Source organism: Phasianus colchicus, chromosome 10 (assembly GCF_987193195.1).
Source record: "Phasianus colchicus chromosome 10, bPhaCol1.hap1.1, whole genome shotgun sequence".
In the NCBI taxonomy this organism is placed as follows: Eukaryota; Metazoa; Chordata; class Aves; order Galliformes; family Phasianidae; genus Phasianus; species Phasianus colchicus.
The window spans coordinates 22,105,588-22,132,562 of NC_143445.1; the positions used below are offsets into that span (position 1 = coordinate 22,105,588).

Below are 26,975 nucleotides of genomic sequence, written 5' to 3' on the forward strand. Positions count from 1 at the left end.
GAGCTGGGAAGGAACTGAATCAGGACAGCTGACTTAAAGTGGCCAAAGGGCCATGCCATACTATATGAGATTGTGAGGAAGGAGTTTTGGATGGTTTGAAGCTGGGGGCACTGGTTGGTGGCTGGTGAGCAATTGCTTGTGCTTCATTTGTTACAAGCATTTATAAATATATGTTTATATACATATAAAAATTATTATCCTTTCCTCTATCTTAGTAAATAGTTTTATCTTAACTCCTAAGTTCTACTTTTTTTTTATTTTAAAATTCTCTCCCCCATCCCACTGGGAAAGGAGAGTGAGTGAAGGACTGTGTGGTGGTGTGGTGCTCAGGCATCTGCTGAGTTAAACCACAAGAGAAAGCCTTCTCAGAAAACATAAAGACTTCTAACAAACAGAAGTAAGTTACATCAGCTTAAACCAGATGATGTTCCAAATATACATTTTAGCAGAAGGAACACAATTCACTCCAAGAGAAGTCCTGCAGTCTGATGTTTTTTTCCCCTCATCTGTTTCTTGGTGACTCGAGGCTTGTCATTTCACCCACCTATCATAGTACTCACAACAGGACAAAATTCAAGGTACCTAGTGGCCTGGGGACACTGCATCCGGAAACAGTTGTTACCATATGAGTCACTGATTTTTGTTCATTTTATTGCAGCTTGTATTGCCTTGATTCAAATGAGCTGCCCTATTAATGTCAAGTGAACTATGTGAACTACTTATTTAACAGGGGATTAATCCTGTCTGTCAGTAGCCTGATTTTCCTTAATTTTATTCCTTTCCAATTTCTTAATCTTGGATTCCTGGTACTATAAAATATACTAGGACACTAAGTGTTTTATAAAGTATTTAGCCTTAGAATTTAGTATTTAACTGTAATGTTTGTGCCATTAATTTCTGAATCTTGGAATTGAGGATAGCTGAGTTACAATGATCCAAACAAAGCACTGTAATTTAATATAAACTATCTGTACAGCAGGTCTTATGCCAACCGTTGCAGAACAAATGATATGGGCAGGACTCTAATAAACAGCCCTTATGTAGGCCTAAGAAAACTCATTTCAAAGCTCAATTTCTCTGTGAGGAGTGACCAGATTTTGAACTTATTTAGGACACTAAATCTCACTTAAGTTGTGGTCTAGGTGGCTTATACATACACGGTCTGAATGCAATCAGTACAATCTCCTGCATATTTTAGAACACTTCAGAAAAGCCCACTGAATTTTTTCCCCTTTACAGATGAGTCCATGTATGCTTCACAATGCATCAGGGTTGTGAGGCCTTCATGTTGTCCCGGAAGCAATGGGGAAGGACAAAGACTCCTACCCATTCTTGATCTTTGCCTCAGAGCAGCTGTGAGAACTGCAGGCCCCTACTTTTTCCAAGGCTTTTCTCCTGCTGTGAGATGTGGAAGGATCCATGCTTAGCTTATTGTTGCCTACAGCTATACCTTACTACAGTTAACTTGGAAGTCACAAACATCAGAGAAAGTCGGTACTGTTAATTTTCAAGGTAGTTTCTGCTCATGATCACAGTAGATTCTATAAGGGATCTACTAAGAGGGAATAAGGAACCCATCTCTACCCAAATCCTAGGTCATGCTGTTTTCTGGGATCAGCAGTATGTATTCCCAAATACACACCATTGGAAGCCAAACAGTAGCAATGGCCTTGCATGCAATTTTGTTCAGTCTGCTCTTTGTGTAATTGTTTGTTTTGTATATTGTGTAATTTGTCCTGTCGTGATGTTACAAAATTAATCTTTTGGTTCTTTTTCAGTTCACATCCTGATAAGATATATATTTTTCCAGTGCATCCATTGTATATTTTCATCACGATTCCTTACAACTGCTCCTCCAGAATGGAGATGGTGACTACTGAATTCAGGTATGTCTCTGCAAAATTATCATCTCCCGGCAGGAAAAACAGCCTTTGGTTTCTGCTGCTGGGAGGAAACCAGCCCAGAATCCCATTTAGTTACCAACAGACACGTACTCGCACTTGCCAAGGCCCAGCCGCCTCCGTGGATGTAAACAACACTGCGCTTCAGCGGTTCATCTTGCTTTGCAGGAGGTTCAAACACTCTGACTTCCACACCATCAAAAACAACATCCGTTATGTTAATGGGTTCAGAAGAGACAGACTTCAGCTTGTCAAACGTACAAATCAAATAATTCAGAACTATCAAGTGATGGCTGAGTCTCAGATAGTGAATCAAGTGACACTTTGGGGAGGAAAAAAAAAGAAAAAGATTAGTTACTTCAGAGCATATAATGACGCTGCATTGATGCAACCACCTTCAAAAGGCAGCTTCTGTATGAAAACATATATAAATTCTTTGAATGTTCATCAGAAAATGAATGATTATCAAAACCTGTAATGTTTTTAAAGCTGTATTAGAACAAAACCCTGGCAATAAAAGACATTCCTGCCTCTGAATGACACCTCCGAAAGGGACAAACCTGACTGACCAGCAGATTCCACTTTTCTACCTGCAAAGCTTCTCAGACCGGTGCCAGTAGAGGGCAATACCACACAGTCAACATTTTTTGTGGTGGTAAGGTAGGAAATATGCAAACTATTTCTCTTATTCCACCCCAAAGCGTAAGTCTTTCCATTTCCAAATTAAGTTCTCAGTGATTGCAAAGGCATCTGCAAACAGGAACAGACTCAAAGGAATACAGTGCTTATTTACTGGCTCGCCCTGTATTTGCCCGCTGAATTGGAAAAGATCTGAAATGCTATTGAAGAGCTGTGGCAGATTTGTGATTTCTTCCCCAGAGACTCAAGCGTATTACTTCTTCTGTGGGTGTGTAAAATGTTAAGAAAATAAAGATCTCAACTTTTTGTCTCCTTACAGTAGAAGGATAGGTTTTATCCCTTCTGAAAATCCGGGATTTTCTTTTTAACTTTCCCCTACACAAACCTGTTTCTCTAAGAAGTTAATCCTGGGATCTAAGGCACTCCTTCAGCCTAAATGGGGACCTGCTCCCCATTACAGCTTGTCAACCCATAACCACTTCAGTGTTTTAATTCTGCTGTTATCACCAGCACAGTGCAAGCCTGCTACTATGAATTAAACAAGTCCAGTTGCAGGAGAGGGAGAGAATGGTCATTCAGGTACCAGTCTAACAACATTAATACTGCAAAGAACAGATAGTTGCTGTAGCCTAACCTGGCAAAAACTAAGTGGAAGCCAAGTCAGATTCTGTGTGATGAATGTGATTTTCCAAGTGAGAGTTTTACAATCTCTTTCTGACTTACATGTTCACAAGGAGAAAGAGATCATTTTCTTGCTTTGGTTTTCTTTACTGTCCTTCTGCACTACCATTTTCCACAGTTACTTTCAGTGCAGTGTCTCTGATAAGGAAGTCTTCTCAAAGAGAAGGGACAGCCAACAGAGGAACAGCACTGCTGTCAACGCATCCTCCAGAGGAAAAGCAAATTTTGAAGCACCTCCTATCAACTGAGAGACTTCCTGCGTTCAGCAATATTTATGCCAAAAAGGATCTGCTCCCTTGCGTCTACAGTTACTGTCCTTACACATGGCTTTTAAATCCACTATGGTTAGTTTAAATGTAAACAAACAAATGCATATGACTCAGCTTTCAGTAGATGCTGTGTGAAAAAGACCCTGCGGCAGCCCCCTTTCCATTGCAGATTTCTGTGGAAAGTGACAGACTGAGATTTTTCCCAAAAGGGTCTCTGACTGCCAAGTACAATGGAATAGTAATGTGAGTGGGGACAGAGGAATCCATTTCCAAAACAAAAATTTACAGAAGTTACTTTCTTTTCCTGCTTGGCTTGTGGTAAGGTTACCCTGCTGAAATAGTTTGGTGAGAATCCAAATTTTGGTATGTTTGCTGCTTTGTTGATGGATTATCAATTCTGCATGCTTAAGGTCTGTTCTGTGGGAGTAAAAAACAAAAGTATCCACCCAGTGGGGAGAAATGTTGATTTCACAAGACTGTATCTTTAAATGTCAGATCATGTTTTTCTCACTTAAAAATTTCCATTGGAAAACACCATTCAAGCTTCAAACTTGAAGAGCAATACACCTACTAGTAAGTTGCCATTCGATTTATTGGGCTGCCACTGATTCACCCAGCAAAAGGATCTTCCACATGCCCTACAGAGGTTCCCAGGGAAGGTAACGAATGGGTAAAATATTTTTTGTAGATTTTTTTCAGGCCAACTGTGCTGCAGAAGGCTATTTATCCACATTCTTTGTAGAAAGGATTACCACATATTCCCTGGAATCGGAAATGTTTTCTTTTCAAGGCTAGTTGCAGCTGTTTACTGAGAAGTGTTTTGCCCTGTTTTGTTTAAACCACAGAACACCATGGCCCTCTGCAGGTTTATCAGTTGCTTTCATGCCTTTTTCCTGCAATAGGCCACTCTTTCCAAGAACCAAAAAAATAAAAAAATTGAATAACATGGCAAAGATGCCTCATACACTAAGGCACAAAAGGCACAGTAATAGTTCTTTTATGTTTACCTCGTCAGGTTTCTCTGCCCAGGACTTATAAGCACATTTTTTGAAAATGTATCTAATCAGTCAATTTGGTTGTTATTTACAACAACCAGGATTGTGCTTTTTGCTGGCAAAGAGCTAGCCTTGTCCAGAGTTCATACAAACAAAATTCTTATGTAAGAAAATATCCATAGTATCTTGTGTGTATATATTTGTATTTAATGGTTGGCTAAATCTCATCTAGGACTGTGTTGCAGCCACAGAGTCATAGAATCACAGAATATCCTGAGTTGGAAGAGAGCCACAAGGATCACTGACTCCAACTCCTGGCTCCAGACAAGATCACCTAAAATTCTAACCATATAAACACTTTCGTTTTCTAAACAGGTAACCTGAAGAAATATGGCTGGTGAACTTCATGAGGATGACCAATGGAGCTGAACTTCATGGGGATGACTAATGGAGCTGATGCACCCAGTGAGCTTAGCTGCTATGGAGCAGGACAGACCTGCATGGGCAGGAGGACGAGCAGGGCAGATGTGAGTACCTTACTGGTGTTTAGGCCAGTTCAGCAAATAACCACTGTGCACAGATTACTTACTAGCAATCTATCACCCAGTTCTGATTGCAGGTTTTCATTTTAGGTTTGTTGGCACTCTAATCTATGGTTGTTTTGGTAGTGGTGTGATTTATGCTTGCTGCTATACACGCCAGCTCTCCAAAAAATCCAAGTAACTTCCACAGCCACCATCTTCTCTTTTACAAGGATATCTTCCTAGCCAGGATTACAAGGAAGGGACAACCCAAAAAACTAAGCTGTTTAAGATCGCAACTGTCTTCTTCCTAGCAAATTCTTTGATGAGAGATATCAAATAGTGAGAGATGTTTTAACTTCATGCAGGAGAAAACTGTCAAGAAGTGAAGGAGGAGATAGGGTTGTGATTAAAAACAAAAACAAACAAACAAAAAAAAACACTCAAAGAACAGTTTTCAAGAAAGGCACCATGACCCCACCTTTCATCACCAGTATCTGCCCCTAAATTGGTAGGATTCTTCTGGTGGTTCGCCAGGGTCACTTGGGATTCTTAATGATCCCTTTATGAAGAATCCCAAGTGATCACAGTGATTATGCTTAACCCCTCTTTCACAGACTTGTACTCTGTGTCAGTCATGTACTTTCAATTACAAAAAAAAAAAAACAAAAACAAGGCCAAACAAAACAACAACAACAACAAAATGGAAAAGGCGTACTTCTGTTGCTAATTTCTAAGTTTCTAATAATCTCAAACAACACTCAGCACATCAGGATTGAGGTGACACTGTCGTAAGGGCAACGTGAACTATCCAACTTCACAAATCTCTGACCTTTAGCCTTGAAATTACAGCAGCGGGTTGCATTCAGATGGCACACAAAGGCAGCGTGCCAAGCTAAATACATCAACTGCTTCCTTCACTGCCTTCGCAGCAGGGAGATGCCAGGTTCTGCCCTGACCTTAGCTGACATCAGGAACTGGGAGTTAGCTAGAGCTGTTTGTCTTTTTACACGAGGCGCTGTTCAGGACTGAGCCAAGTCTCATGTGTGACTCACCGAGTAATGATGCTGACACTGGGTGGCTGAACCTCTTAAGACTTAATTTCCTACCTTTAGAAGATGCCGCTGCTCCTGAATGACATTATCTTCAGTTCAGGCATCATTTTGCAAAACACACTGCTGTAACATTACAGTCCAAACTGCCAGCTACAGTATCTGTAGACAGTGAGAGACTAGCAAAAAAAATAAACAGGCTCATTTCCCCATCTTACTGTGCGCAGAACATATTGGTCTGACTGCATTTCAGAAAGTTTATCCCATCTAAAGGTTAACCTCTATTTTCTTTCATTTTACAGAGCCATTTCTTAGAACAGGTGCATTACTGCACAGTACCTAATGTGTACTTTTGAAAACTGTTATACAGGGAGTCCTCAAGGACTCAAAGATAAGTGCTCTAATTTCCTTTATAACTGGAAGGAAACCAAAAAGGTTTTACAGTTTATCAACTAGGAGAAGCTCTATTATTTTTTCATTGTAAAGTTTCATTCTTACACCTATTCATCCATGATGAACTGCTTTTAGACCAAATTGCCAGTAACTTTTTTCTCTACTGCAAACAGGACTTGCAGTGTATCCGTTCCTACTCATATGCAACATCTAAGACCACAGTGGATTACTGTAAACCAATTTGCAAGTCCTTACATGCAAAAATATCAGCTGACTTGGATGGCCACAACTATGATTTACATCTCTCCATACATGGGTAGGTAGATTAAATATTGAAATGTTAGATGGAACTAATTACTGTTTTCTCTACTCTTGAATGTTGATGCCCCATGCCCTAGATTTTATTCTAAAAGGAAGCAAGTGGCAGAGCAGCATAAAGCAGCATTTCTTAGCTGATGAGAAGTACAAGGATACTTTTCTCCCCTCTACAGCTGTCTAAATTCTTCCATATATGCCTGCCTGACAGCCTGGATGCCAACGTGCTTGTCCTTCCAAACCTGTTAGCTGTGCCAGTTTAAAAAAATATATTAAAAAAAATAATTTAAAAAAACCCTTTCTTCCTTTCTTGCATCAGAATAGCAACTACCTTGATAGTGTGGTTCAGAAATAACTTAGGGCTTATTAAATAAACATATGCTGCTCTCTTCACTCCAAGAAGGGAGAATGGTAATGAAAAGGAGAGCTGCCTCTATCAATCGTGCTGTTAACAGCAGAATTATGAAATGTTGCTTTAGGCCCTTCTTGACAGATACCATGTAAAACAATTCTAATGGTTTAACTTATTGCTCAGTCCTGTAATCCCAAGTAGTTTTCTGTGGCTGTCCAGATTTCAGTGAAGCTGAGTTCTGACAGTCTTACATACACGTGTGTTCACTATCTTTCATTTCTGACCAAAAACTTCTGTGTAACATTGCAGTTTTCTATAAAACTGTGGCCAAGTCCCATTTTAAGACAGATGAGAATGATTATTCTCATTCTAAGCTAATGCACCAATTTGTTAATAACACGAAGCTGAAGACTGTAATTTCATTCTGAGAGCAGCACAGTATACTACACTCAGGACAGGAATAGGGCTCTGAACATCCAGCTCTAGTATTTTCAGTGACCTCAAATAAGGCACTGTCTGCATTTCCCCCAAAGTAAGATTGGGACAATGGCACCAGCTCCCTTTTGTAATATGTTGTGAAACAGTTATGAAAACTGCCCTATAAGCATTATGCATTTTTAGCCACATGATAATGCGTAAACACTTGGGTTTTGCTCTGATCTAGGGCACTGAGTCAGTCCCAAGCCTGTAAAGGAACTTTATTAGCTGCCTGAAACAAAACTCTATGCAGAAATGCAGCACCTTATAATTAGCACACTGAAAAGCAGTGCCAGTTTCAGTGTGTCTTATTGGTAGTGCTTATAAAAGGAGTGAGAAAACAAGCACATTATCCCTAACAAGAACTTGTCATGCTCGATTGTCAGAGTCAGCACAAATCTATTTCAGAATAGGGAAACAACTGTATTTAGAGCACATAAAATTTGTTTCATGCTTTGGAAAGAGGGATTTTATTGTACTTTGGAGGTTTTAAAATAAAAATCACTTAGTGACGTACTTCTGTCTGGCTATCAAACCTACAAAGGAAAGTAATAAATAGCAAGCTGAAAATACATTCAGAAGTAGGTGAAAGTTCAATGGTCACACTTAGAGCATCGTTAAATCATTTGGTCTTGCAACCTCCGGTAGACAAAGAAAAGGGAAGCTCAGCTCTACAGAAGGACATACACTTGATTTTATATACACACACTAAAGCTGTCTACCACAGTAAGTACTCAGGTTTAACTTCTACAATCTTAGCTTCAGTTCACACAGTTCATTCTTAATGGCAGTCACTTATTGCTGACTTTGTGCAACCTCTCAGAGTTGGAAAGACTTCTAAACATAAAGATAGCACCTCATTTTGCTCTCTCTGGAAAGAAAACCCCAAAGTTTACCTGTTCTGTGGTTCAGGGCACCGCTATTGCCTCGCTGATGCTTTACACATCTGTCTAAAAGCCACTCATTCCTTCTTGTGCTCTGGAAGCTGCTTGTGGCTGATATTTAGTAAAATTTCCTTGCTGTATGTAATCATATTTCTCAGGCCACAGATGGGAACAACTGTCTAACAAGTTATCGCTTTCCCCTAACAGAGGTCGCAGATGTGGGCACCTCAGTGCTGCCAGTTTGCTCCAGCTGCCACCAGGGCAGACTGTGTTCTGCCAGCTCCTCTGGGAGGAAGACCTCCAGGATACCCTAGAAAAGATGGGATTGCCTTCTCCCTCCAACCTAGAGACACTGAGACTCATCCAGCTATGCCTTGCAAACCACAAGCAAACAGAATGTGTACATAAGCCAACAGCAGTATACATACATAGAGTTAGTCATATGATTTTCTAAAGATAGGTCTCCTTCAGCTAGAGGTTATGGACTTGATTCAGGCGTTGCTGGAAGAAAGGTTACCACGTATTCTGCAGGCAGGACGCTGTGACCATTGTAGCCCTTCCAATTATTAAACTTCCAGCTCCCCTGTAAAGGTATGTGTTGTTAATTCAGTTACCAGCAGAAAGCAAGTGCATGTCACGCCACAGCTTTTTAATGGAAAACATGCTGTTGTAGGCTATGTCTACATAATTTACCTGTCATGGCAGTATCATTTCTTTAAGGGAGAGTATATAAACAAAAAGCTTTATTCTTTCACATCCCAGTGGCTCAGCTGAGCGGCCTATTGAAAATCAAATAATCATCTGAATTGGAAGGGACCTTTAAAGGTCATCTAGTCCAACAACCCTGTGATGAACAAGGACATCTAAAGTTCAATCTACATCTAGTCCCAACTCTGACTGCAAAAGTGGCAGCCAGAGAAGCTATTCAGGGAGAGTATGCAAGCTTGGACACTGTCATCCTGCTTCCACAGTTACTGTTAGGAATATAGAAGATACCTTCCCACCTAGTCCTTCTGGTATCTGTTTATGAGCCCTCTGCCCAGGAATTCATCCTTTCTGCATCTCCCGATGCTCTCAACATGGAAGCTGTTGAAGGTTTTAGGGACAACATAATGAACTGAAATGCTGCTAGGAAAAAAGACTGAAATACTTTGACACAGACAGTACCCTAAATCAGGCGTGACCACAACTGATCAGTCCTTGTCAAAGATCAGGTCAGCCTGGCAGAAAACCAAGCTCATAGCTGAAGCCATCATCAGAAGTTCGTGATCTCCTGTTTTCATGCCAGCACACACACAGTGAGTGAAAGTGAGGGAGAGATCATAAAGCAACAAAACAATCGTGTTTTATAGCAAAAACAGCTATTCTGAAAGGGTTTTGTTGACTAATACAGTTTCAAATACAGGCCACTTGATTTCGACGTTTGAAATAGTTTCCCTACATCTTCTTTCCTTAAGGCATCGGTTAGCGCATGGAAGTACAAGCCATTAATTATTCTGACCTAAACCCCCGGGGTCGGAAAACAGCTTGCAGCACATAGGAAAACCTCCATCACAAAGCCAGCAGGGCGGCTGGATGCCAGCAGTGAACAATCGCCCGACTGCCCGACGAGGACAAAAGCAGGAGCCGCCCGGGACCCGGCCTCGCCCCCCGCGCGGCCGGGGGGACGCGGCACCGATCTCTGCGCCCGGGCAGGCCGGGTACCGCAGGACGGCCCGATCCCGCGGTGCCGGCGATGGGCTCCGATGGCGTTTCCTTACCGTCTGCTGCACCGCCCGGAAAGTGGCATCCAGCAGCATCAGCTTCCACGAGTCCGACACGGTGCCGGGCAGCGGCAGGTAGATGTAATACGCGGCCAGGGCGCCCAGCGCCGCCAGCAGCACCCAGGCGGCCCGCATCGCCCCGCGGGGAGCGGCCTCCGCCGGAGGAAGTCCCGGCGCTTCCGCGCCCGCCGCCCCGAGCCGCCGCCTGCGTGTGCGGGAGCGCGGGGTGGCGGCGGGGCCTTCTCCGCGCCCGCGCAGCCGCCGCCCCGCCCGAGACCCGCCCGCCCTCCGGGGAGGCCGCGCCGCGGAGCTCCGCTGCCCGGGGCCGCCCCGCCGCATCCCCGCCCCGAGCTCCGGCCGCGCACGACGTCTCGGTCGGGGAACACCTGCATTTTAGGCAGGCGAAGCGGTGCCTGGGTTTTTAAATGGAGACGGATTTATTATGATGATTTATTCTGTAATTTTGTCTTGAAGTGGGGTTTTTTTCTTCCCGAGTTCAGTAACGGATTCTAGTTTAACACAGAGCCGTTTGTAGGGAAGACAAATTCTTCTGAATAGGTCTTTTTCACCCCCATAAGTGCTTTCGTGTCAGGCACGAATCCTCTTGTTGCACCGTGCGGGAAACAAATGCTACAGAATTCAGTCTGGGCATAAATTAAATGCCTACTTAAGGCTTAGTCACAGAGCAAATGTAAATATTTATTTAAATAAGCAAAGTCATGTGCGTTATGAATGTAATCCAAAGAAGGAGCATCAGTTTTAACAGTTAACATTGCTTTTAAAAACTAATTCACAATACTAAAAAGCCACTTGGGAATTTAGCAGGGTCCAGGAAAAGACGAGCTTCCTTTAACAATTGACAAGAAGTGTCAATAAAGGAAAAAGATGCTCCTGAGAAGTAAAAGGTCAGCCACTAGGCCAACTTTACTGGAACTAAAGTAGAGCTTCACCAATTCTAAATGCAGCAGAATAAACTTTCTGATATTTGTGAGGAAGTAAGTATCTCAAGCATCCTTCATCTTCAACAACAGCAGACTGAACTTCTATAAGGTCCACCTACAGTTTTAAGTAAACTACAGATAGGAGAGGGCTGTTATGAAAACAACTGTGCCCAGAAAGCAGTGTAAGGTGAGATTCCTGAGGTCTCAAGGCTCTGAGCTGTTCTTTTCAGTACTGTGCAGTGCTCACACTTGTATCTCTTGTCCTTCTCTCCTGCTTGGCATACTCCCATTCTCTTTCTTTCCGGGACATCCGTCCCCTCAGCTCCGCATCCAGGACCCTTCAGTAGCTGCCTTTTTCAAACCTGGGTCTTGTCCTCCTTTCTTGTCTACTTATCTATTAGAAAACAGGTTTCTGTGTTTCTCATGCTCCAAGTGACCCCCACACATATCCCTCCTCTCTCACTTTTTTGAAATCTATTGCTCTTGCTAGCTGGAATAAATATATCCAGTGGAATTTATGTTCGTGGCAGTTAGTTGAAAACATAGAATGCTTTAGTCTGAGAAAGATTCCTTTCTTTAAAAACAATGGCAAAAAAATCAAATAAATTTCAACCCAAATCCAAGTGCTTGCAATTTTTCTAGTGGATGGGCAGTCTGTCTACATAAACTCACACCCTGAAGCCAAGAACCAGCAAGACCTCACCAAGAAACCCAAACAATAGCAGCACACCCAGCTCACAACAACACAGGATACTGATGTTCCCTTCAGGCCTCTTGGCATCACAACAGCTTTTCTCTTGTGGTTGCATGGCTTCTTCCAGAAGGTGTTACATCACTGCTCTCACGGAGATTATGTGATTGGACTCAGGGAGTGATTTAATCTCCTGGAATTTTCTTCCTGTGGGTTTTATTGCAAGGGGAGACTGTTTAACTATTGAATAAATGTTATATTCGTGAGTTATTGATGTCTAGATAACTGGAAGGAACAGCAAGTTTCAGCTGCTCACTACATTCTGCACAACAAAAAAAATAATAATAGGTGCTTGTATTTTAGAGCCTTTTATAAAGAAAAGCAGTGAGATTTCTAAACGTCAGACGTAGAAGGAATAGTCATTATTTTGTCATCACGTCTGATCTAAGCTTTGGTGAGAATAAAAGCGTTTTGTTAAAATAATTCTTAGCTACTCTTCTTAAGTGATCGCCACCAAAAATTTGGCTCTCAGTCCCAGGAAGGATGGCTTAAGAGGTTCATTAGAATGCTCCTGTTGCTGTATGAGATTGTGACTTTAGATTTTCACATGCGCTCACAAAACAGGCCATGCCCATCCGCTCTTCACATGAGCTGGGAGATGTTATTTGTCTGCTGAAGGTTTACACTTCCGTTCTGTTGCCTTCAAGGTTTAACTTTGGCTGTAAGCCGTCGCTGTGACTGCTGTGTATGAAATACGGTCGCTGTACAACTAATGGTTGACTGAAATGTCAAAACTGCAGTGACCGCCCCCATGTCTGAAATCTTGTCCTCAAGAAAATAATCCTCACTTACATACGCTTCACCAGCAAACCTTCAGTCGCATAAACACCTGCTATCGTCACTATCCGCTTTTCCCTATTTTTTATGATGGATAACATCACTATTTGTCATCTCTTTCACGAAGCCCAAAGGCGTTTCGAGGAGAGGCCGGCGGTGCCCTGAGACACTTCGGTCCGCCTGGCGATACGGGAAAGGCGGCGGAGACCGACGCGCCTCAGCAGGGCCCCGACCCCGCGACCGTTGTAAGAGTTCGAAACCCGCCAGCAGCCAATCAGCGCGCAGCACGCCCCGCCCAGTCAGCAACCTGCTCTCGGGTACCTCGGATGGGGGTGGGGCTCTCCAGCGGCCCAATGAGAAGGAGGATTATAGAACAGAAATGTGACGGACAGCCAATGGGCGGCGCGCTTAGTGCGGCGGCTCGCTTTTTGAATCGGTGACGGTGGCTGATGGTGGCGGTGGTTGTTGCGGTCGGTGGCAGGTGGCGGTGAGGGGGAGCCGTGCGGGTCGGAGGGGAGCGCGGAGCCGTGCGGCGGGTCGGGCTCGGGGCTCGGAGCCCAAGGAGGGTATCTCCGTGTGCGGGCGCCGTGGGGGGGCCCGGCGTCGCCTGTGGGGCGGCGGCCGCCCGAAGCGGAAGGGAGGCCCGGCCTGCTGGCACCTGGCGGCCCGTGAGCGCTGCAGCGGCTGGCGGCGTCACCCCACCTGCAGAGCATGTGTGCACCGTGCCCCCTTTAGAGAGCTTGGTGACAGCTCCTCCCCTAAGCCTTGATTCTAGAGTGCTTTTTATCTCGTAATTTTCAAGCTTTTTCCAAAGCGCAGGGAGATAGTTTATAAGCGTTTTCAGGTTTCTTGTTCCCTCTTATGTAAGGAGAAGTTGCTGTGTGCACGTCTTCTGTGTGTGCTGTTTGTTCTGTGCCTTGGCACTGCCGTGTGTGGCTCTGGTGATTAGCTTTGCTGTGTTACTGACTAATCTGGGCTGTTACAACAGAGCTTAAAGCATCCAGAATGAAAGCACATGAATAAACTGGGAAAACCATCTAGAAAATCAATGCCCAACTCGAAGTGTGGATTACTTTGTAACACACAGTAAGGTTCTCTGGAAGTGTGTATTTGTTGATATGTCTCTAGGTATAACTACAGCAATAGGACAGGAGTTGTTTCAATGATAATATCTGAATTTGTGAAGAAATCTGTAGGCATTTAAATTGACAGTAGACTTAATTGGAGAGTTTGTGATCTAACTCTGCAGTTAAGTAGCTTTTCTTTTTCTTCCTATGTTGTTGTCCTGCCAGAACATGTGCTTCATTTGTCTTCCAGTTCTTACTTTCCCATGTAACTGGGTAGGTATTGCACAGCTTGTGCTGCTCTCAAGTTTTCACAGAATGGCCAGGATTAGATGGGACTCAAGGATCATGAATCTCCAACCCCCCTGCCACATGCAGGGCCACCAACCTCCCCATTTAGTACTAGACCAGGCTGCCCAGGGCCCCATCCAACCTTGTCTTGAACACCTCCAGGGATGGGGCATCCACAACCTCTCTGGGCAGCTGTTCCAGCACCTCACCACTGTCTCTGTAAAAAAAAAAAAAAAAAAAAAAAAAAAAAAAAAAAAAAAAAAAAATTAAAAAATGAAGTTTTGCTACTTCATGAATCCTCTTTCAAGCAGTGCTTTAATGTGTCTTTTGGCAACTGCTTTTTATTAGTGGACACTTAAAATGTAGGAGCACTTCTTCAGTTAAAGTGATACAGAGAGTTGTTATACTACAGCAGTTTGGTTATAGGGGTTATTCTAGGTAATTCTTGATATTGCTTTGTAAATACTTATGTTAACGTAACTGATGAATCAGAGGACATGTGTACTTCTTGCTTCGTGCAGGAAAGAAAATGTGCTGTTTCATGGACAGGTGTCTTAGAACATGTTTTCAGGTTCAAGATTCAGGCAGATACCCATGCAGAAAGAAAGAATTAAGAGCTATGTTCTTCCAGATCATCGCATTGATGAACAAGGAGGGATGGGAATCTATCTGTGAGAAGACAGAAGGCATCTAATGATGGATACATCTACAATGCTGTAATAATGTAGGGCAGTAGCCTTGATTGTGTGGATACCTCTACATGCAAGCTTAATAGCTTTGTAGAGGCTTTGATTCATTTTGAGAAACCTGATTTCCCTTTGCTTGCAAACCGTTGGTTCTTCCTTATGGATGCTTGTTTTTATGTGACAGAAGTAATTCTGTTCACATGAAAACTCAAAGCTTGGCAAAGTACTTTATGTTCTCTAATTCTTTTGCTGATGTTTCACTATTTCCATAATAGACTTATGGGCAATCCTTTCTACCAGTTCTGTGACTCCTTCTGTAACTGTTCTGTCAGTTTGAGTGGGATTTTACTGAGCAAACTTTTTTGGAAGTCTGAAGTTACTCCTGACAGCCTTAGTCATGGGGATCATTAAGGAGCCTTTTAGCAACTGTAGCTTAAATGAGCACATCTATCTTCTAGCTGTTGAAGAAAGAAAGAAGTAATCATGGCTGACAGCAGTACTCTGGTGTCTGAAAGCGGGAGGAGCCTCTTGGCTGATTCTTCTGTTCTTGATTCAAAAACTATAGAAAACTCCAAAGAGAATGTGCTTCCTGGATCTGTTGTGGACATTGAAGGTGATGTAAGAAATTTAAGACCCACGTTTTACAATGACTGATTACTCTGTGAGCATTAAGTTTTGGAAAACTGGAAGTGCTTTGCTGAACTGCTGTTGTATGTAGTGTAGCCTAAAGGGTGTTGGTTTGGGATCCTTCCACTAGCAAAGGAGGAGTCTTAATTTTAAACACTTTTTGTTATCAAAATTTTGGCTTATAGCCATGAAATTAAATGGGTCTTCTTGCTAATATATCAAAAGATACTTCTATGGAATAAATAATTTTAAGTGATAAACTGATGCAAGTGTTTGGAAACTGTAGTTGCTCTGTTGTGCAAAATTATAAGTAGCCTTTAAAAAGATTAATAATCTTGGGTTTGAAATTTATTTAGTTTATTAACTAATCCTAAAATGCAAGCAACCAAAACCCAACAGAAAACACACTAAAGTATTTCTGTTTTCCTGCAAAACAGTCAATCTTCTTGATCAAATAACTGTTGGAGGCTTGCCCCTCCTTCCTTTCATTTCAAAACTTATTGATACATGGGGAAAAAAGAACAAGATAACTAATTTTGCTTCTCATATTCCCTTGTTAAACTGATTAGTTATTAGGCAATAGTGAGCCTTGTTAGCTAGGAGCATAGAAGCTAGGAAAGATACAATCTATCTTGCAGCAAGTCTTGCTATTTAATTCTGTTACAAGCATCAAGTCAATTTTACTTTGACTTTATGGTCATGATTAAAGGATATTTTTTGTACCACATATTAGAAATTTATGTTGTATGGTCAGTTGAGCGTGTCTTCATGTCAGAGCAGTCTTCTTGAGGCAACACTTATTTTCAGGATTGTTCCTGATAAATAAGCTGTCTTGAAAAGGCTGTAGTCAGCTTCTTCTAGATATTATTGCTTGATTTAGAATTAACATGGGTTTTTCTATTGAAATATGGATGTTATCCTTGTTTCTCTATAAACAGAAGAAATGCCTCAAATAGAAACAAGAGTGGTTTTGGTTCAGGAAGCAGGGAAGCGTGAGGAGCTTCTGAAAGCCTTGGAGGTATGGTGTCTGAGGTTGTTTTCTTGCTTTTCTCAAAAGAGGAAAAAAATAAATACTGAAATGAGATGTCGTTTTTCAGATTTCTGCTAACCAATGTGGTTCTGTACTAAAGTTCTCTTCTTCCACAGACCATTAGGATAATGGAAGTGCCAGTTATTAAGATAAAGGAAACTAGCCCTGGTAAATCTGAAGAAAAACTAATAAAAAGTATTGCCCATATGGTATGTCATGCAATTAAACACATGTGATTGCATGCGGCATGTTGCACTTCACTGGGACTGAAATGTGTGGACTCTTCTAATTGATGTTAATTGGGGTAATGGTCACAAGTTGTGCGAATGTTTGATGGTATCGCTTACAACTTTTCAATCTTCTCAAAACTTTCTCCAACTTTTTCAAACATCTATCAAGGAAGCATTATCTGCATCTCTTCAGTAGCTGTTTTCTAGAGGGGTGAGAAATCAGTGGAGACATCCAAATGCATGCTTACTCAGCTAACACAAGTTTTCACTATAGACTGGCTTCATGATTGGCTAACTGTCTTATTTTTCACTTGAAAGTTGTGTTTAATCTTAAGACGTAATTCTGTTTTCTTTTTATTAAAAAAACCAAAACCTAGGAAATAAAATCTGGAACTTGTGATTGATAGACAATGTAGTTAAGTCTTTAGAAATACTGAGCAATGAACTTAACTGACTTCTGTTTTTTTAGATATATGCAGCATGGAGCTAGCTGTTACAAGCTGAGTGTTGCTTTTTAATTGCATCCAGAAGCACCTTAAGTTATTGTGACTGTCTGAAGGGAGACATTTCATTTTCCTTCTCTTTTTCTCCCTATCTGTAGTTATTTGTCATTGCTATGTTGTCACTGTGAACTGATAAGTAAAACTACTTAAGTAATTACATTTTCTTATTCTTCAGAGGCAGGAATTGCTTTAAGAATTGTTTTTATGCACTTCATAGCTATTCTTATACTAGAAAACAATGTTTCTCATCTAGCTTTTGTCTATCTTTTTGATAGTATGTCTTTCAGAGTCTGAATTTTACACTTTCATAATGGTCAAAAATAAAAATTGATCCTAATTCAAGTATGTTGCTTGAATAACATCCTGTCTCTCCCTGTTGTGCTTAAGGAAATTAAAGTTCCCTACATAAAGACAAATACAATAGAAGAGCTTGGAGATTGTGATTCCCCAGAATTTGAGACTGTCTTCGTTGTAACAGACTTCCAAGGCTCCATCTTTAACAACCTCTGCAAAGCAGACTGCCGTGTCATTGGGCCACCAGTAGTACTGCACTGTGCACAAAAAGGAGAGGTATGTGCTGCTTATGAGATCAGCTGAGTAGCTCTCTCATGCAGTGAGTTATAAGTATGAAGTGTTAGAAATAATCATCTTTGCTTTGTGAATCACAAATATTGTCATCTAGGTAAGTTGGAGAAAAGTAAGCTTTTTAGTATCATGTTAGATTACTGTATCTAATGAGAAATCACGGCCAGATAGTGGTAAGATCACAACTCTACTGCTGTAGCTGTGAGAGTTGTTGTATGCTGTCTTTCATAAAGCATAATCCCACAAGTATGTACTAATAGACACTTATTTTTAAAAGTCCTCACTTAAAGGAAGGTGGATTGGGGCAGAGAAAATGTGTGATGTACTGTACTGCCTTGGGAATTTGGAAGTTCTCTAGTTATTTTATCACTACAGCTATGTCTGAAGCTGATGCAGAACTCAAAATGCAGGCTTGGACTAGCGTTTCATATGCTTTAATACTAGGAATAACACTACTATATTAAAAATACTGCTTCTGTTAAAATATTTATCATTATACTTTTAACTGATGAGCCAATTTCATCTTCTTTCAGCCTTTACCTTTCTCATGCCGTCCACTGTACTGTGCAAGTATGTTGAACTTGGTACTCTGCTTTACAGGATTCAGGAAGAAAGATGAATTAGTAAGAATTTTTTTTCTTCTCCCTTTACATGGGTAAAGCTACGCTAAGTGTGATTTTATAATGCTCTTCTGTTCTATCACCTGTAGGATTTAACCATGACTAGAACTTCTATGTTGGGAATGAGCTGCTTTGTTCTCCTGTTGCTCATCCAAAGGCAATGACACCAATAGATAGTAACAAAACTTTACTAAAGTCACTTTTTATTGGAATGATGTAATAAGTACTGAGTTGTAGCTGTTTAAACACTTGTAGATGCAGGCTTTTTGATAAGATCTTATTTACCCAATAATGTTCTTGTACTTTTATAGGAAATAGTGTGATCAGGTAAAGCTTTTCAGTACTATTCAGAGTACTTGCTGTTGTTGTATCTTGCTGTCATGCTATTAGGACTTGAGTCTTGACCTAAGTAAGCATGAGGTAGTCTTGTACTCTAGTGCTTTACCTTCTCAGTCATGCAATTGGTGCATGATATTCCTGTTGGATGCCTGGCAGTCAGTAGTTTAATTTTTGGACTAAGTAAAAGTATATAAATTCTTAACTTGCTCTTAGGGCTAGCAATGTTTGGATGCAGACTGGACAACTTGCCATCTTTTATGTAAATTCTAGTAGCTGTCCCTTCAGGTAGAACTGACCCAGTCATTGAGGATAACATGCCTCAAATTTATATTATGTGAAATAATGAAGACATCATGCGTGATATTGATCACCAGTGAATTGATGGCTTGAAGTCTTTGACAAGTTACATAACAAGGATCTCTACAATAATTAAAAAAATAAGGGAAAGGGGGATGCCAATGAGTAGTTCTTATATCAGTTATAGCTTCTTAAAAACAAAGAGAACAAACTGGAGCGTTTCTAGTCCTAGCCATTTAATGTAACCTATCACCTGTTTTGTAAATTATTCTTGTACCTTTCTCACTCTACGCTGTATTTCAAAAGACAGACTGTAAGCTTATTTTTTCTTTATTTTGCAGGTTAAGCTGGTGACCTTAGTTCATCATATGGGTGGAATTATTCGAAAGGACTTCAATTCAAAAGTTACACATCTGGTGGCTAATTCAACACATGGAGATAAATTCAGAGTATGTAAGCTTGAATGGTACTTAGTGAGAGCTTTCTCAATTTCATTCTTGTAACAAATTGCAAATTCATCTCCATCTGGTGTTCATCTTGGATACCTATTTGTCTCTTAGATCTAAAAAAATTCCCTGAATGCAGAGTTTTTCTCTGTAGCAGACAAGCTTTGTAATTAACAGAAACCAAAGTGTTAAGGTAATGTCATTGCTTAAGCATCAACCAAATTATTATTATGATGTGCTTGATCATCTTTTTTTGAACAGGCAAATAAACTTTGAAGTAACTTATGTGAAACTTCAGTACTTGATTTCTGCACATCTTTAAAAAAACTTTCGTTATGCGTAAGCTTTCAAGTCTTCATTTATGTGTAAATATCTGTATAATTCTTTTTATCTGTCAATGCTGAAAAGGCATCATCAGGATGCATTCAGTTGACAAGGTATTGTAACTTGATTAATGACAAGTGTCCATGTTCCTGGACTCTCCCTTCCTTGAGCTGTTTAACTGTTATTTTTCCCAGATGTCTCTATCTAATCTTTGAACTGAAAGAGAAGACCTACTTTCTATCTCTGTTCAAACAGGTTTTTGGTGGTTTTTTTTGCCACTTCAAAGGGAAATGTTTGGTAACTCTGCAGTCTCTTGACTAGTTGGTTCCTATTTAGTAAAAGCAGACTGGGATGTACATCTTACTAAAAAAGTATAGGAAGCAGGAAAGATTCTGTATTCTGCTGGAACTGTGACTTGATTTTGTTTTTTTGCTTATGGTGAAGAATATTGGACTAATAATGCACTTCTGAGTAAATTTCAAAGTAGCTATTGGTCCTGTCTTCTAGTCACTGAAGAGATGCATCTTCTAGGTTTTGCTGTCAGATAATTTTTGAAGGAAATAAGTGCACTTATTTTTTTTGAAGCATGTGTCTTGAAAAGTAAAAGTTATGTTAGAATTTTTCTTGGCATGGAAGGAACTTAAATAGGAAACTATTTGTTGCCATTTATCTACTTCTTGTTTTGTAGATTGCTGTAAGTCTTGGTACTCCTATCATGAAAGCTGAGTGGATTTATAAAGCTTGGGAGAAAAGGAATGAAATGTAGGTATTTACTTTTTTTCAACCCTGAACTTATGACCTGTTCACTTGTAGTATTGGGAATTTAAGTAGTGCTGTACTGATTTAGTGACTTTTGTGCACCCTTTTTCTAGGGACTTCTGTGCAGCTGACGATGATATTAGAAATCAGTTCAAAGTTCCTCCCTTCCAGGACTGCTTGCTAAGTTTCCTTGGATTCTCTGATGAAGAGAAAGCAAACATGGAAGAAATGACAGAAATGCAAGGTTATTGTTTGTGAATGCTGACCTTTGAAATGAATGGGATTTATGGCTGAAAGATTTCACTGAAACAAAATCCTGGATCATGAATCCTAAAGCATTAATGAAGGATCTTCAATGTAGGAAGCTCTGAATTGATTTTTAGATGTCTTAAGTTCTTACAACTGTTGAAGAATTGAAACTACTTAAACTGATTGAAGCTAGGCCATCTTAAAAGAAATTACAGGATGCTTGAAAATATCCTAGGGAACTTTCAACTTGGTATGAAATATTACTGGTGAAATACTTGACAGGTGATGTTTGAGTTTTTTGGTAGCATAGGGTTACGTTAAGACTATTATACATTCATGTCTGAACAGTCATGAGGTAATAGGTAACAGTGGTTCCAGCCTTGTGTTGCTAGACATATATGCAATAGAACTACTGATGTGGGAATGCAGCAAGCTTGTAATAGCAAATTGTCCTCATAACATGGAAGTTGGCTCTTTTTTCTTTCTCCCTGACCTTTTTTCTCTAAAGATTTTATAAGAATATTCATGTTAGAACCTCTGTGTCACATAGAGTATACCTACCTTGTTCTACAAATAAGGAAGACAAGGTTTTCAGTAAAGCATAGTGTTTATTTCCAGAGAGGTTTAAATGCCCTCAACTATGCCTTCTCTCAACACTTTCTATATGTACTTCACTATGTTTGCTGCTTTTTACTTCCTAGAAGCTGTCTGCTGCTGGTAATGTATGGGGTATTTTGCAAGTTTTTCTTCCTTGGCTCTTCTGTCCTTGATACTACATGCCGTAAAGCTATCAAGCAAACAACTTTAACAATAATATTATTTTGTCTTGCAATTTACCTCTTTGTTTCCTTATTTCTATAGGAGGATGTTATTTACCAGTTGGTGATGAAAGGTGTACACACTTAGTGGTTGAAGAAAATACAGTGAAAGAGATTCCATTTGAACCTTTAAAGAAACTTTATATTGTAAAGCAAGAGGTTAGTGCTTACAGATTCTTGAAGGAATACTTGTGTATACTGCTCCATGTGAGACTTTTTTCTTTAGCTTAAGCTACTTGTTTGCATTCAGTGTGCAAATTGTCATAATACTACATACATTACTCTGAATGTTTTTAACACTGTGATTTAATGTGTGGTTTCCTTGTTCTTCAGTGGTTCTGGGGAAGCATTCAAATGGACGCCAGAGCTGGAGAGTCCATGTATTTATTTGAGAAGGTATGTATTATATGAATGAGTTCAACACAGCTTGTACTTGATGGTACAAATTAGTATGTGTGGGGCCAGAAGTTAATATTTCTTTTAAGCTACCTTTAAATCCCAGGTAATGAATTGTAAGCTTACCCCTAGAGTATTGATTTGAGAAAACGTGTTGTTTCCTGAAAGCTGAACCAAGTTTTAACAAAAGCAAAAACAAAACAACAAATGCATTACTCCTATTTTTTTTACAGAATAAAAATAGGGCTTTGGTTTTCTTGAGGGGGAGAAAATGTTTTGTGTGCTCATCTGACCTACCTTTGCCCTGAGTTGTGCTGGAAACAGCAAGTAAAAAGACTAAACTGAACTTTCTTTCTCTACAGTCAGAGAGTCCTGGCCTCAAAAAGTCTGTGTCACAGCTTTCTCTGAGTACTCCAAACAGCAATCGTAAAAGACGTCGTTTGAAAGAGACTCTTGCACAGCTGACTAGAGAAACAGACATGTCACCTTTTCCTCCTCGGAAGCGCCCATCAGCTGAACACTCGCTTTCTCTTGGATCCTTGTTGGACATTTCTAACACTCCAGAATCAAGCACGACCAATGGAGGTATAGCTAAAGACCTTCATTTAGGTGCATTTGCAGTGTTTAAGAGATCTCTGCATGCAAGTGATAATGGTAGTGATGGAGAAGTCTTTCAGGATTTGCTACAGGTTTCCTGGGTAATTCCAGACTTTGTCCTTGAAGTGTGTGGGATGCAGGGTCAAAGTGAGGCGTTCAGATACAGAGGTCAGGCTGCTTCTTTTCATCACAATAAGCATATTCAACAGTACTTACAGAGAGGAGTTACTGGTACTCTTAAAAGAGGAAGACTTTAAAAGACTGTAGAAATATTATATCTTGTATATAAGAAGCAATGGTTTTAAATGAAGAGGGTAGATTTGGATTAGATACTAAGAGGGTATTGTTCCCTGTAAGTATGGTAAGACACTGGAACAGGCTGCCTAGGGAAGTTGGGGATGCCCCATCCCCAGAGATGTTCAAGGCCTGTTGGATGGGGCTTTGGACAATATTTTGTGTCCTTGCTTATGACAAGGGGGTGATCTTTAAGGTCTTTTCCAACCTAAACCATTCTAAATCACGTAAGCAATCTGAAAGAGGCACAGCTTTTGAGTCATAAGTCAAGGAATCTGAGAAACATAGCTCATTGTCAATGACGATATTTCCTAGTTAATGCTAAACTCTCATAACTCTGCATACAGAAGCTTCTTCTAATGCAACATCAGTGGACAGTTTCAGGAAGTGATATTATGAAAACAATAGATATAGCACTTATTTAAAAGGTGCTGTGATTATAATGGACTTAAACATCAAGTAGGTGTGACAGATCTCTGCTCTCCAGTACATATGCAGGTACATAAAAATAGTGGACTGTTCCAAGTTAACTTTAGTTTTAAGAAAAATTACCCTCTTTTCTCATCTACCTCATTTTCCCCTTGCACCAGTCATCTGCCTACAGTGAAATGCTGCAGTTTTTGCTTGTAAAGACTGATCTCATTCAGTGGTTTTGGGCTGCGTATATAATGTAAAGATGGTAGGCACAGAAAGACTTGATGTAGCAAAGCAAAATTAGAAAAATATAACTCCCATGTGTAAATAATGTTTAGCATTTAGCCTTCAGTTGGTACTAAGTGTAAGAGGGTTGAGTCATTGACCAGTCTGTAGATTGCTTACGAGTGGTTTAATAGTCTAAGACTTATTCTGAGGAATAACACGTTACTATTAGTCTATAATAGGACTAATAAAGTCATTTTTTGACAGAGCTCTGATGACCAAATAAAGAATAGCCTTTTAGCTTTTTTTAATTCCCTTGAATTCTGAAAGCTTCCCTCTTGGAGGGAATGACCTTTTCAAGAACTCTAATTTATAATAGAACTCTGTTTTCTTTTGGAAATATCTCTTAATCAGAAACGCCGAAATCCTGTGCAAGGCCATCGAAAAACTCCACTCCTCTTCCACTAAAGCAGTCTGCAAGATGGCAGGTTGCAAAGGAACTATATCAGACAGAAAGTAACTATGTTGATATTCTTACAACAATTATTCAGGTGAGCTGGTATTACAGCAAGTACAATTCAATTGTAATAAGACTCCTAATGTTTAAGTAAGTGACTTGTGGTCTTTAGGCTTTTCGGAACTTGGAGCAGTAAAGGCATGTGAGGAATGATGTATATGAGCTTACAACTTTACTGGTGCATTAAAGATGTTAATTATAAAGCTTGGAGGTCATAAACCAACTGCAGATCTCAAATACTGTTCACTGGAAGTGTTCAAGGCCAGATTGCATGGGGCCCTGGGCAGCCTGGTCTAGCATTAAATGAGGAGGCTGGTGGCCCTGCATGTGGCAGGGGGGTTGGAGATTTATGATCCTTGAGGTCCCTTCCAACCCTGGCCATTCTGTGATTAGAAGTTATAGTTGATATGAAAATATTAAATTTTAAGAAAATAGGCTCTTCATGACTTGGGTTTTTAAGATAGTAGTGTGTAGAGGTGGAAAAAAACAGTAACCCTGTTTGCTATTGCAAGAAGAGCAGAACAGGAAGAGCTTCAGTTCCTAGGAAGTTTGCTTCCACTGTGGCTCATTATCATGCCTAAAGAATGTGTGTGATAAGAGGAGAAAATAGATTATTCTACAGTAATGTTAACTAACCTAGTGTTTGCATATGAAAACGACTCTTCCACAATCTGTTCTTGTTAAGCGGGAGCAGGATGTATCAATATTGTGACTGCAGGAAATTATGATCTGGAAAAAAAACACCATTGTTTTAATAACTATTTCTTATACAATGCATGGAAGATGTAATGATTCTTTGTCTAATACATCAGTTATTTCAAGTTCCGTTGGAGAAGGAAGGACAACTTGGGGGACCAATACTTGCACAGGAAGAGATTAAGACTATATTTGGCAGCATTCCAGATATTCTTGATGTACACACTAAAATCAAGGTAAACTGTAACTTCCTTTTACAGAGGAAGATATGATGCAAACTTTAAATTCTTTCTGCTTGTGTTAAGTCATAGCTACTGAATGGATACAGATTCATTAGGGTGAACTAAGTGCAAATCTGAAATATACTTAATTTGTAAATGAAGTTCTTAAAAGTATCTGAAGTCTGAGTATTATGCTTAATACTGCCATTTATGAACCATACTCAAAATTGCTTAGGTACAGCAGTTGCCTGTTTTTTCTCAACTTTGGTGTAATGAAGATAAGTAGAAGAAACAAATGGAGACTAGCGATGAAACCTTTAAATTCAAGGGGAAACCTGAACTTCAGCTGTGCTGTCTTGTTTCTGTTATTAGCTGAGGATAAATAAGCTTGATCCTTATCAAGCTGATACGTGCTTAACAGCTTGCTCTTACTCTTCTCAACCCTTGGTGCAATCAGTGAGGGAAACCTGTGCTAAATATCATTTAATCCTAACTTCTATTATGCCATTTTGTTGCAGAGCTGACTAGTTCAGACACACTGTTAGACTCTGCTTCTATTGATTCAAAACTGTATGTTTAGTAAACCAGAGGAATTTTGCTATCATCTCTTAATAGACTTAAGAGGCTTACTGTGAAATTGTGTGGGTTTTAGGATTGCCTGTTTTGTTATCTGTTTCTGTGCTGACTATGTGTGTTTGGCAGAGCACTGGTCCCATCTTAAAGATTTATGCAGTTGACACTTGTTATTTTATTCTCCCCATCCTTGCACCTAATCTAGGAAGACCTGGAAGATCTTATGGTGAATTGGACTGAAAGTAAAAGTATTGGTGATGTCTTTCTTAAATATGTAAGTTTCTGTTTTTTTATGCATTAGAACTTACTATGAACTATTTATCTTACAAATAACCCACTGTAGGATCTAGCAAACACAAGCAAAGCACTACTGAGTAAGCAAGAACACTGACTCGTATCATTGTATCTTCTGTTTAGACTTCTTAGCTGAGTTAGTGATATACTTTGTAAGTAATCCCTGTCAAGATTAAGTGTATGCATCTGTCTGTTTGCATTATGGATTAAAACTTCAAATAGGTGTAATTAAAAACAGCCTTCAATTTGCAATGCTACAGACATTTTCTACTTAAATGGTAGAAGGAACGCTTTCTGTGATCTTAGCGATCTTCTGCTTCCTTTCAATAATATGGAACTAGGAAGTTAACTTTTTGAAGACACTTGTATTTTTCCTTGAAGACTTAAAATGTGTAAATAATAACTGCTTATTTTTCACAAGTACATATGCACAGAACGTGAAAGCTAGGTCTGGGACTGCAGTATTTTTTAACATAGTAAGCCTGCTACTTATCTTGTGCTTTTGCTGTCTTAATCATGCTGAGGTAAAGAATGTTTTGTATTCAAAAGCTCTTGATTTGAGGTATTGCTTATGGTGATTTCATGTTTTTTTTCCTAAAAGTGGTTGCAAGCACTGGAGAAAATATCTTAAACTTCCAAAACTTTCACCAAAAGTATTGTTAGATAAGAATCTTCTCTACCTGAAAGAGCTGTTCAGTGGTTTCTAGGATCGTCAATTATATTTGATGTTTGAGAGCAGTCTGTACTTCATAAGCAGCCTTGAATCTAGAACATCTGGCATTCAAAAATGTTCTAACTTGCAATGCTTTATTCTTTGAAATGCGTCTTTGAGCAGCTCAGGGTATATGAACATGTGCAATGCTACATCATATGTAAAGCAGAGTTCTAACAGTTCTTTATTTTTCAGTCAAAAGACTTGTTGAAAACATATCCACCGTTTGTGAACTTCTTTGAAATGAGCAAGGAAACTATTACTAGATGTGACAAACAGAAGCCAAGATTTCATGCCTTCCTGAAGGTAAGTGTTTTGCTCAAAGTTGTGCAAACTTGGCAACTATCACCAAGTAAACTATTTAGTGCAGTTGATGAGGAACTTGAAATTTTAAAAACTTGAAGGAATGTTGAATGCTTCTTGGTGAGACAGAAATAGGAAGGATTTGAGCTTCAAT

General features: G+C 40.0%; 2 protein-coding genes and 1 long non-coding RNA gene across 10 annotated transcripts in view; 2 read left to right on the top strand and 1 right to left on the bottom strand.

Moving 5' to 3' along the window:
• The window catches only part of NCEH1 (neutral cholesterol ester hydrolase 1), a 19,433-nt gene extending 8,965 nt beyond the window's left edge, over positions 1-10,468 (bottom strand). Inside the window, exons 1-2 of the mRNA XM_031614552.2 lie at positions 10,240-10,468; positions 1,995-2,223 (exon numbers count right to left, since the gene is read on the bottom strand). Of these exons, the coding sequence (XP_031470412.1) occupies positions 1,995-2,223; positions 10,240-10,377 (367 nt within the window). The 5' untranslated portion in view covers positions 10,378-10,468. The remainder of the gene's footprint in view (positions 1-1,994; positions 2,224-10,239) is intronic.
• LOC116243366 (uncharacterized) lies at positions 1,383-8,950 on the top strand. Of its 3 annotated transcripts, none has more exons than XR_016469773.1 (4): positions 1,383-1,886; positions 4,861-5,012; positions 6,625-6,767; positions 8,687-8,950. It is a non-coding gene; the product is annotated as an uncharacterized LOC116243366 (long non-coding RNA). The 3 variants fall into 3 exon arrangements; XR_016469774.1 differs by lacking the exon at positions 1,383-1,886 and adding an exon at positions 2,489-3,565; XR_004169945.2 differs by lacking the exon at positions 1,383-1,886 and having other exon boundaries at positions 2,489-5,012.
• Positions 10,469-13,088: 2,620 nt separating the features above from the next.
• ECT2 (epithelial cell transforming 2) overlaps positions 13,089-26,975 on the top strand; it is a 28,524-nt gene continuing 14,637 nt past the window's right edge. Inside the window, exons 1-16 of one of the 6 annotated variants that reach the window (XM_031614546.2) lie at positions 13,089-13,192; positions 15,211-15,365; positions 16,318-16,397; positions 16,526-16,618; positions 17,530-17,712; positions 18,261-18,350; positions 19,325-19,432; positions 20,442-20,515; positions 20,626-20,756; positions 21,623-21,738; positions 21,913-21,975; positions 22,338-22,560; positions 23,920-24,056; positions 24,835-24,954; positions 25,718-25,786; positions 26,714-26,824. In XM_031614546.2, coding sequence (XP_031470406.2) covers positions 15,236-15,365; positions 16,318-16,397; positions 16,526-16,618; positions 17,530-17,712; positions 18,261-18,350; positions 19,325-19,432; positions 20,442-20,515; positions 20,626-20,756; positions 21,623-21,738; positions 21,913-21,975; positions 22,338-22,560; positions 23,920-24,056; positions 24,835-24,954; positions 25,718-25,786; positions 26,714-26,824 — 1,728 coding nt within the window. In that variant the 5' untranslated portion in view covers positions 13,089-13,192; positions 15,211-15,235. Of the gene's footprint in view, positions 13,199-14,323; positions 14,783-15,210; positions 15,366-16,317; positions 16,398-16,525; positions 16,619-17,529; positions 17,713-18,260; positions 18,351-19,324; positions 19,433-20,441; positions 20,516-20,625; positions 20,757-21,622; positions 21,739-21,912; positions 21,976-22,337; positions 22,561-23,919; positions 24,057-24,834; positions 24,955-25,717; positions 25,787-26,713; positions 26,825-26,975 lie in introns of those variants that run through there. The other 5 variants (XM_031614548.2, XM_031614547.2, XM_090147720.1 and 2 more) reach the window with 5 other exon arrangements.